Here is a 9,688-nt window from a genome sequence, read left to right on the forward strand (position 1 = left end):
GCAGCCGGGAGGCTGGGAAAGGCCCCGTGTAGACACGCTGATCCTCGTGCCCCTCCTTTGCCAAACACTCCTGGTTTGATTTGCTGGGTCACGGCTTGGAAAGCAAAAGCTTTCCCTTGCCTTGTCGCATGCACTTCCCCTCTCCTAAATACAAAAGCTTGGAAAGGTGACAAAATAAACGTGGAAATGGGTGTGTTCTGTGTGCTCTGAGTATCAGTGCATGCTGAAAACAGTGCTGTCATGTTTTACCTTAGGTAACTGGTCTAGATGTTCCACGTTAAAGCCAAATTTCTTAGCTGTTGGGCCCTGTATATAATTCAGAGCATGTCTCCCTGGAGAAGCAAATTGGCCCGTAGAGCCGCTTCCCTGTCTTGCTTTCTCTTGCATTTTCACAGCCCTTGTGGGAGCGTTTGGGGCTGCCGGGTGAGCACTTGTGCAGCGCTGGCCCCTTGGAGTCGCAGCGGGCGCTGAGCTGCGGCGGCCGCTTGCGAGGGGCGCGCGGTGCCGTCAGCGGGACGGCCGAGCGGGAGGCAGCCTGCGCGGCTCCGGGCCGGGGTCTGGCCCCGGTTCCCGTGGGGCTTTGTGACCTCCCTCCACTCGTGCTGCTGGGGACACTCGAAGCCCTCTGCGCTAGCATCGTGTGTGGTGTGAGCCAGCCTGCCCAGGCCAGAGGAGGGAAGAGGGGCTGGACTGATGATGCTGGAGATCTTGCCAAGCAGCGTCTGCTGCTGGAGTTAGGTGCCTTGGTGTCCCTGGTGTGCGCAGTCCTGCTCTCACCCCCAAAATGCCCAGGGCAGAGGAACACGGATAGCTTGGTCCCCTGCCATGAGGAGATCTCCCCAGTACTTCCCGACCTCAGGACTGCTGCATCCCGGTGCTATTTCACCATTGTCGGTGTCTGTGAGCGGTGCTTTCTAACACAACACGCAGCTCCTTGGGGTTGGTGGTGCGTTTTAACTGCTTGACCTTGGCCTTTGGTAGCAAATGGGCTTGGAAGGTTTTGCAAAGTCCCTTGGCTAACAAGGGAAGCGAGAGCCCCCAGCTGTGTTTGTCATAACTTCCCCAGGCAAGCGTTTGGAGGCTTTTTCTTTCTAAAAACGCTCTTTGCTCATGTTTTGCACTGGTTTGAAGACTGTTGTTCACTTCTCTTCTGCTTGCAGTGTTGTAAATCTCTGTGCATTGCAGCATGAAATGTTTTTTTTTCCTTTTAATCAAAGTGCTGATCTAGAAGGATGCATGTCGTGAGAGCACCGGTGGCTTTCTGGGGTGGAGGTAGTTTACAGGTTCATGCACAACACAACCCTCATGTGCAGTTCAAAATTAAACTGGGTGCTTTTCCAGGGCCTGTTGCCACCCATGTGGTAGCCAAGATCTCTTTTTGGCTCATGGAGTGGTGAACACTTCCCGTCCACCTTTAGGAGATGGAAATGTGCCAACGGCAGTCAAGAACCTGCGGTACCAGTTGGTTCTATAAAACGAAATGGCATTGAAAGGTGAATAAAGGTATTAGCTTCCAACTTTTACATGCTTCTCTAAAAGTACCAGGACTGTAAGTGTTACGCTCTTAAGGTTGCCCAGAAACGTCAAAACATAAAAATATCCCTCGCGTGTCTAATAGAGTACGCAGCCCCGTGTAGAGCCAAGCAGAAAATAGTTTCCATTCCCCCAAAGTTGAGATTTAAAAGATGATCCCCCCGTCCTGCTCTGGGATGGAATAAAGACCTCCCTTCAAAATGAAGGATGTGCCGGACTCGTCACCCGCTGCCTAAACGAGCAGCAGCCTTGGGCAGCCCCTCTGCTCGGCTTGTAGGAAGCTTGGGTGTCATTCTCCACGTCGAGACGTCGTTTCAGACTCCTCATCCTTGGTTCGTACCCCGGCCTCCGCTCTGGGGGACAGAGAAATCCAGTAAAGAAATTTGGCAGCAGCAGTGCATCTTTCCCCATCTCACTTCTGGCTATATGTGCACTTTAAGAGTCTTCACCTTATTTTTTTTGGTCAGAGGTTAGGGTCCTGTTGAGCCTTTCAGAGAAGCTGTTCTCCTTGGTTGTGAGCTGGTATTGTGAATTTAACTCCTAGATGGGATCTGCCAGATAAGTGTAAATATATATGAAGTGAAATTATGCTTTGTCACAGAAAACTACATATGTGGATAATTCAATGTTGTGGCTGTTATCAATAAATATTTTGTAGACAGATTACTGAGTACTGTAAATTCTGCGTTCATCCAGTGTGATACAAATTGTTGGTTTCTGAGAGGGGAATGAGAAGAATCGTGTATTTTAAAAGCACCTTGGTTATGGAAAGGCAAATTCTGCAGCGGAAAACGTGATGCATCTAACACTATCTCTGCATTTATTGCCCCTTTCAGGAGGATTCTGTGGCCCAGGAATGTGCCAGAGCAGGGAAGCTGCTTGTCTGATGTGTGGTGTTCACAGAAGCCTGTGATGGGGCTGCAAGGGCAGAGCCCTCCCCTGGGGCTGAAGAAACAGCTTCTGGATTCAGAGTGAGACAGGCTTCACAGGTGCTTACACTCAAGTTGCTGGATGTGGGTGGCAATGTGGGGTCAAACTACACGTGCAGCATTTTAAGCACAAGAGAATGGGGAAGGAGTCAAGCTGCAGATAAGTCTTCTTGTTATAGCGCTTGCTTAAACCATACGCAAAGACCTGGGAAGGCTCCCCCCTTCTTTGACCCAGGTTCTTGCAGCAGGAAATAAGCATTTGCTAGCTGCCTCTCACAGTTTAAACAAAATACAAGTTTAGCATTCTGAAGGAAATACTCCCCCACTCTTCTCTGGCCATCTCTTTCAATGTCAGGTCTGTGCAAAACCTCTGACAAGATTAAAGCTGTTGAAAGTTAACAGTGAAATAAGTTGTTAAATACTAGGACTTTCATCCTTACAGAACTGGAGCACTTGACAATCAAATACTGGGGCTTGTCTTGTTCCCCTGGGTAATGTTGCAGGGTGTATAAATGAATGATAAAAACAAGAATTGGGATTTGGGAAGATGGGAGACTTGTCCACATCCCAAGTGACCTGCCCAATGAGCAGGGTCCAAACCAGCCCAGTGCAGTTCCCAGCACAATTCAGTCTGGCCCATCTTGCTCCCTGCCCTCCCTGGTGCTGCAATGAGCGTAGTGTTTGTAATGCAGCACTCAGACACATTGGAAAAACTGCTTTTATTTTCCTTAGAGGTCTTCTAGCAAATGAGCTGATGTACTGAATTGCTTGAGATCTCATCAGGGCTACTGCTCCAACAGCAGCCTCGCTGTGAATGACACCTGAATGAACAGAAAACTGTTGAGGGTCGTGGACTTCTAACAAACCTTTGTTAGAAGTACACACATTGCATCATTTGCCATATACTTAATGCTCCTAAGTAACAGCAAGGCCTGTACCCTTCTTTGTAGCTTCATCTGCTGACAGCATCTTGTTCGGAAAGGGCGCTGCCTACGGGAAGCAGCTTTCTCCCTGGAAGGGCCCTAGGCAACTGCTTCAACATTTGGGCTGTATGGGGCAGGCACGGCCTCGGGTGACACTGTCCTGGCAGTGACAGCTCCTCTTGCTGTAGATCTTGTTCAACAGCAAGTGGCTGAGGGCCCTGCAGCCTGTGCAGCCAGTTTGATTGGATTAGTGTCCAGCTCTTTGGGAGCCTGGCTGGATCTCCTGTGCAAACCAGAAAGGTGGGGGAGGTCATGAGGATGTGGATTGGAGACTAACTGCACCTGAAGATGTTAGGAATTGGGCTCTTTCGTGGCTGCCTTTGAATCTCTCAGCACAATAGAGGGAAAGGAGCAAAAGGAATGACTTGTTGCCCCCTGTTCTTTCCTTGCATGTTCATAAAGAGTTAATTTTCTTGATCCTCTTGTACATGATGCTGCCGGAGCATTCTCAGGTTCCACGGGAGGTGGTTTTGCTCGAGAAGTGCACCTGCACCACGAACTTCCCTGTCTTGCTTTGAGGCCGAGTGGCTCCGCAGTAGGGGAGCACTGTTGGCCATGCTAACACTTCACATCCCTGTTGTGCAGGGGGATGACGAACACAGAGATGTCATCGTAGGATGCTTCGTGGCTGTCATCCAGCATCCACTGGTGGCCTGTTTTCTTTCCTCTTGCTCTGCGTACTAAGTGCTTGGCCAGTTCTGAAAACCTGGGGGTGAAAAAGATGTGAATTTCTATTTGACATGATGCTGTAAGAGCAACACTGAGATGTGGCAAGGGTAAGAGATGGGTGTTACCTGTGGGGGTCTGTCCTGTTTTCTGCAAGGAAGGTCCTGACCATATGGGCCACCTCTTCATTGCACAGAACATCCCAAAGGCCATCGGTTGCCATGACAAGGATGTCATCCTCCTTTATGTCATGCAGAGCAAAGTCAAATACCTTCACCTGGAGAACAGCATGAGTAAAGCACATTCTCACAATGAGAATTCAAGGTATTTACCAAGGGTTGTAAGTTTCCCTGTTGCATCTGACTTTGGCAGCATTCAACAACCCTGTGATTCTTTAGCTTCTCTGTGCAAGGGTAATCATAGGCAGCAAAACTCTTCCAAGTGACAACCTGCCTGTGAGCAGACCCTGTTGTGGTCAGGAAGCTGGAAGCAACTTCACTTGCTACAATGTTACAGAGCAGGGGGCTGAGAGGGTTCCTTTGACTTAGCCATCTGTGCCCTGACCACTTTGTGTTGCCCTGTTGCAGTGCTGCTAGGTCACTGCAACCCTGGGGACTTTCTGGGAAGCGGAGAGATGGGGTGGGAACAGGACAAGGCTGACCTGCCAGATCTGTAAAGTTGGGGCTATTACAGAGGGGGAGCAGTGTGTTTAATTCCAGCAATTCCCGCATGCTGCGACTCACCTTAGGAATGCATGAGAGGAAAGGTTTGACTTCAATGTTGGTGTCGATGACTTTGAGCTGATGATCCCCCAGCCCTCGAGAGACAGCCAGAGTCCCCAGCAAGCGAGCCTGGTTCCAAGCAAAGCAAACCAGCACTGAAAATCAGTGTGTGCCACCTCTAAAAATAGGTATGTGGCTTTGGTGACTAAGGTGTGTTGCCTATATGACCCTTCTCCAAGTATTGCATCAAACAGCCCCTGGAGATCACAGAGATAACGTGATCAGGATGGCCTGAGGTGGATATGGAGACACGACTGCCTGAATGTGGATGGTCCTTGCTGGCAGTAGCTCGGGCTGTTGGACTCTGGTGTGCCCTAGAGTTTCAGCCTGGTGGAAGTAGCATGTACTTGGGGTAATGCTTCAGACATCTAGAAGTCAATGGCTGCATCTGCTTTTGACTTGGGGTGACATGGGAGATAATTTGGGTTTCTTTGAAGGAAAGTGACTTTTCTCCTTGCACAGGCAGTTCTGCAGAGGGTGGCATGGGGGAAAATGGCACTGGAGGTGACAGCACTCCTGCCTGACCCCAGCACACTCACTCTGGCTGTGTGTAGTCACTGCTTCTCCTACCTCCTTCCCTCTCCAGACTGCTCTTCAACCTCCTCTTCAGTGAGGGGGTTAGTGGCAGAGGCACTAGTTGCTGCTGGAGGTGGTGAGATCTGCTGATAGCACAGGGAGGTGACACCTGAAATGAGCTGTTGTGCACAGGGGCTGACCAGGAAAGGCCAGGCTGCCTGTCTGCTCCAGCTCAGGTACTAGAAGCAGTCTCTGTACCCAAGGGGGTCCAGTTCACACCATCCTCCTCCTGCTCTGCTGTCACTAATGGGCAGCACTAAGCAAAGGGAGCTGCTGTGACCCATGCAGGGACGCAGAGCAGTGTGTGCTCTGCAGCAGCAGTGTGGTGGCAGTGCTCCAGAAAGTGACTGGGAGCGACCGGGATGCTCCAGGCACCCCCAGCAGACTCGCCTCTGCCTGCAGCGTGTAGGACATGAAGCTACCTGCTTCCCGTGGCCGTGGACAAGAGGGTACTTGAGGTCGGCTTTCTCCACTGTCTTGTATCCCCTAGAACAGAAGATTCCGTGTTGACCTGGGATTTGTCTGCCTTGAGGGTACAACTTTATCTGAGCTTTTCAACTGTTACTTGACCCTCGCGGTGCTCCTATTCCCAGGGAGTTGCGCAAGGGAGAAACAAGGAGACTTGCAGATACAGCAAATGCCCCGCTCTCTCCCTCTCCCCAAGGGACTTGCCCCTGCTCCACTCTGCGGGAGCCCAGGGCTGTTCCTTGTAGCTGCTTCCTGACCTGCCTCTGAGGGCTCAGCTCCTACAGCATGGGAGCTACTTCTGCGTAGCCACTCGCAGCGTCACTTGTGTGACCTGCCCCAGTTCTGCACCATCGAGCTGGCTCTTCTCCCCAGTGCTGGGTTCGCACAGCCCCTTCTCTGCCCTAAAGCTGCTCTGTGCGGCGCTGCTGTCCTCCATCTCCTCGTGCAGAAAGGACTCACCAGCCCTCCATGAAGTAATCCCGGTACAGGACTTTCTGGCCCACGTCATCTCCCTTCAACCTCCGTGGAAACTCAAAGCGTGTGAACTCGCCACCCAGGAGCTTGGGGAAGAGAAAGGCCTGGAGGAGGGAACACAGACATGAGGGTGGACAGACGCTGCTCTGGAAGAGATGGGCACTAAAGCCACATACTGCTCCTGCCGTGGGACTCACATTCCTGTCTGCAGAATGGGAAAAGCCTAAGGACAGCGTTGGGAAGCACGCTTGAAGGCCCAAAGTGTTACAGATGAAGTTCCGGCCACCCTGTCCTTACTGCAGCCTTCAAGGAAGCAAGTTGTGCTCTGGCCTTGAGCTCTCCCTGACCCTCCCCTAGTGACGTGCTCTCAGCTGGGTTATCCGATATGTGACAGGAGTCACTCACCAAGTGCTGGATCCGCTGCCTCTCTGTCTCGGGTGTGAACTCGCAGCTCATGGGCACAACGCTGTCTTTCAGAACGAGCAGTGCCCTGCGAGGGAGAGAGGCAGGGCACTGAGCAGCGTCCTCTGCATCCCCCACGCAGAGCCTTCTGCACTGCCCTCCTCTTGCTGACACCGGCCCCGCGGGCAGCCAGGCACGAGGGCTGCTGTAACCAGGGCAAAGCAGCACCAGGCAGCAGGAGGCACGAGCACATCCCTCTCTCCCTCCATCCACCTGAGCACCTCCATCCATCCAGAGCAGGCATCACAGAAACAGCTGGGCAGCTGTGCCCCAGCATGGAAAGGCTGTTCCTTTTGTGGGATTAAGGTGGGGGAAGCCCTGTTTATTTCCCAGCCCCCTGGCAACTGCCCCCTTCACTGTGGCTCACCTGCTGTCCCCAGCATTAGCCACATACAGCTTTCCCTGGAGATAAAGGGCTGCCAGGGCTGTGCAGCCTCCAGTCTGGTTTGTAGCTTCCATCTCCTGCCCGATTACTTCATCCTGTTGGTTTAACCAAGTTGGGAGAGTGATGTAAGCGGCAGAGCTGCCTCGTGCTTCCTAGCTGATATCCAGAGCACTGACTGGCTGCACACAGCCCCCAGGAAACCAGTAAGATAAAAGACACCACTGCTTTGGCACAACCACTCACGCATTCCTGGAAGGCGTTTTCCAGGGCTCCCACCACCAGGTCTTCTGCTTGGATCTGCTTCTCCTGCACAAACTGGGGGTCGCTGTCGCAAACGCAGCGTCTGCTCAGGTGCATGGGAGGCTGCGCCTCTGTGATGCCCCCCACAACCTCCTCCAGCTTCTGCTTAATGCAGTAATGCAAATAGTTGGAGGCGATGATGGCAGCTTCGGGGCCACCGTGGCCATCAAACAGCGCCCAGTAGGAACCTGTCAGATACTGCAGTGGGGAGGAGAGACAAAAAGGTGAAGGAGACCTTTGAATAGGGGGAACAACAGGAGCGAGGCCGTGTAGCCAGCAGGGTAACAGCCAGGGCTCTGCTGGATGTTTTCTGTCTGGCTCTTCCACCCCCTCTGCCCTTGCCTGCACCTGGTTACTCCCCTGCAGGGCACAGACTGGTGTGACACCCGTTTGCTGCCCTCCCAGACCTGCGAGGGCATCATCCTCCGAGCTGCTGGATTGCCAACCAGAGCTGGGCGCAGGCACCATTGCCCAGCCTGCCCCTCCTCTGTGTTTTAGGGCAGAGGGGCCTCTTCTGCTCACGAAAGAGGCAAAGCTCTTCCCAGTAAGGCAAGGGTTGCTGGTGCACCTTGCAGTCTCTGAGTAATAGTAATTAATGTCCACAGCACCCTGAAAGCAGAACAAGAGAGTGAAGGGCTGGGGCAGCTATAGGATGCCCCAAGGCATGGGCAGTGCAGACAGCAGTGGCAGATGAGCATGGAAAGATGGAGGCAGCAGAACCCAAGCAATAACCTGCCCAAATACGTGTGCAGACAGAGCTGGGCCTTAGCTGGCCAGTCACAGGGCACTCCAAGACATATCCCAGGAAGGGCCCCAGCCTGTGTTGGTGGCTACGCAGGATGGACAAGGCAACCCCATGTTTCCCATCCCTGGGGCCTCGGATGTGGATCAGGGCCCACTGCAGGATTAGGACAGGCACACAGCAGGCTACATACCCGCGTGGAGCACAGGATCAGCCACTCCTCGTCCTCCTCCTGGCTCAGCTCTCTCTGTCGAATGGAGATTTGACAACACGCTGCCTGGTCCTCGTTGAACTCCGACTTCTCGGCATTGATAACCCTGCGGGTGCAAACGCTCCAGGTGAGACACACCAACGTCCTGAGCAGTGCTCGCTCCCTGCCAGCTGGCAGTTACGTGACACAGCCCCAGCAAAGGGCTGGACCTGGGAGAGACCCTCAGCTCCTTCCTTTCACCCTGCTCTTGTTACTTCAAGGGTCTCTTTGACACAAAGCTAAATATCAAGTCCTGTATGCACTGCTGGGAAAGGCCAGGGACACAAGGAGCTACAGGGCAGGAGCTGGGCAGCGCTCGCTCCTCGGTGACACAGGGAGTTGCAAAACTGCTGTCCCCATTCTTCCAGCCTTGTTCCTGCTTGTCCCAGGGTGGGAACCCACCTCCCTCACCCAGCTCCTCACTGTGTTGTAGCCCCTGGCCATGGGGTGCCGAGGGGCTCCTGCTGCCGCTGCCTGGGACCACAGGGCAGCGGCCACTTTGGGTGCGAGCCCCAGGCTTGCAGATTTCCAGCCGGTTTCTACGTTCTGGGGGTGGTGAAGGCTCAAGCAGTCGCGGGAGCTGGGAAGGACGCAGCCAGCCCTCCCTTCCCAGCTCCCAAGGGGCCTCGGTGCAGCCCGGAGAGCAGAGCAGGAGGAGCCAGCCCCGCTCCCCTCCTCTCCAGCACCAGGAGTTCGGGGGCTCCGGGCCCGCTGGGGCGCCCCCTCACCCCGCCCCCCGGCCCGGCTCGGCTCGGCTCGGCCCGGCCGCACTCACTCGGCGTAGCCGGCTCCCCAGGGCAGGCCCCGCTCGCCGCCGCCGCCCCGCACGGCCCGCCGGGCCCGCGCGCTCTCCTCCTCCTCCTCCTCGTCCTCGTCCCCGTCCTCGGCGCCGCGCAGGAAGCGGGGCCGGCGGTAGCGGAGCGCGGCGGGCGCCGCGCGCGCCTCGCGCTCCGGGCCGGGCCGCGCCGCGGGGCCGCCCCGCCGCAGCCGCCGCAGCCACTCGGAGGACATGGGGGCCCCGGCCCGGCCCGGCCCGGCCCGGCCTGCGCGGCGCGGCCTGCAGCCGCCTCCGCCTCCCGCGCGGCTCCGCCCCGGCCCGCGGCGCCTCCTGCCACCCGCGGCCGTGGCCGGGGTCCCT

At 54.9% G+C, this 9,688-nt stretch overlaps 1 protein-coding gene across 1 annotated transcript; it reads right to left on the bottom strand.

Moving 5' to 3' along the window:
* Positions 1 to 3,957: 3,957 nt before the first annotated feature.
* PPM1M (protein phosphatase, Mg2+/Mn2+ dependent 1M) lies at positions 3,958 to 9,561 on the bottom strand. The gene is made up of 10 exons (XM_088526495.1): positions 9,326 to 9,561; positions 8,494 to 8,617; positions 7,502 to 7,756; positions 7,241 to 7,353; positions 6,817 to 6,901; positions 6,397 to 6,515; positions 5,892 to 5,955; positions 4,855 to 4,962; positions 4,240 to 4,388; positions 3,958 to 4,151 (listed from the first exon to the last, which is right to left on the bottom strand). The coding sequence occupies exons 1-10, from the start codon at positions 9,559 to 9,561 to the stop codon at positions 4,004 to 4,006; spliced, it is 1,401 nt and encodes a 466-aa protein (XP_088382621.1). The 3' UTR covers positions 3,958 to 4,003.
* Between the last annotated feature and the right edge of the window lie 127 nt (positions 9,562 to 9,688).

Source organism: Tinamus guttatus, unplaced genomic scaffold (assembly GCF_059628265.1).
Source record: "Tinamus guttatus ecotype Peru unplaced genomic scaffold, ASM5962826v1 Tinamus_guttatus_pri_ptg000026l, whole genome shotgun sequence".
Taxonomy (NCBI): domain Eukaryota; kingdom Metazoa; phylum Chordata; class Aves; order Tinamiformes; family Tinamidae; genus Tinamus; species Tinamus guttatus.

What these genes read in the sequence shown, in the direction of transcription:
- PPM1M (XM_088526495.1), bottom strand. Translation starts at nt 9,561, where the DNA reads ATGTCCTCCGAGTGGCTGCGGCGGCTGCGGCGGGGCGGCCCCGCGGCG. An exon ending in AAAACGCCTTCCAGGAATGC is followed by an intron (nt 7,354 to 7,501) that starts GTGAGTGGTTGT and finishes TTAAACCAACAG; the next exon opens with GATGAAGTAATCGGGCAGGA. An exon ending in TCCACGGCCACGGGAAGCAG is followed by an intron (nt 4,963 to 5,891) that starts GTAGCTTCATGT and finishes GCTTGGAACCAG; the next exon opens with GCTCGCTTGCTGGGGACTCT.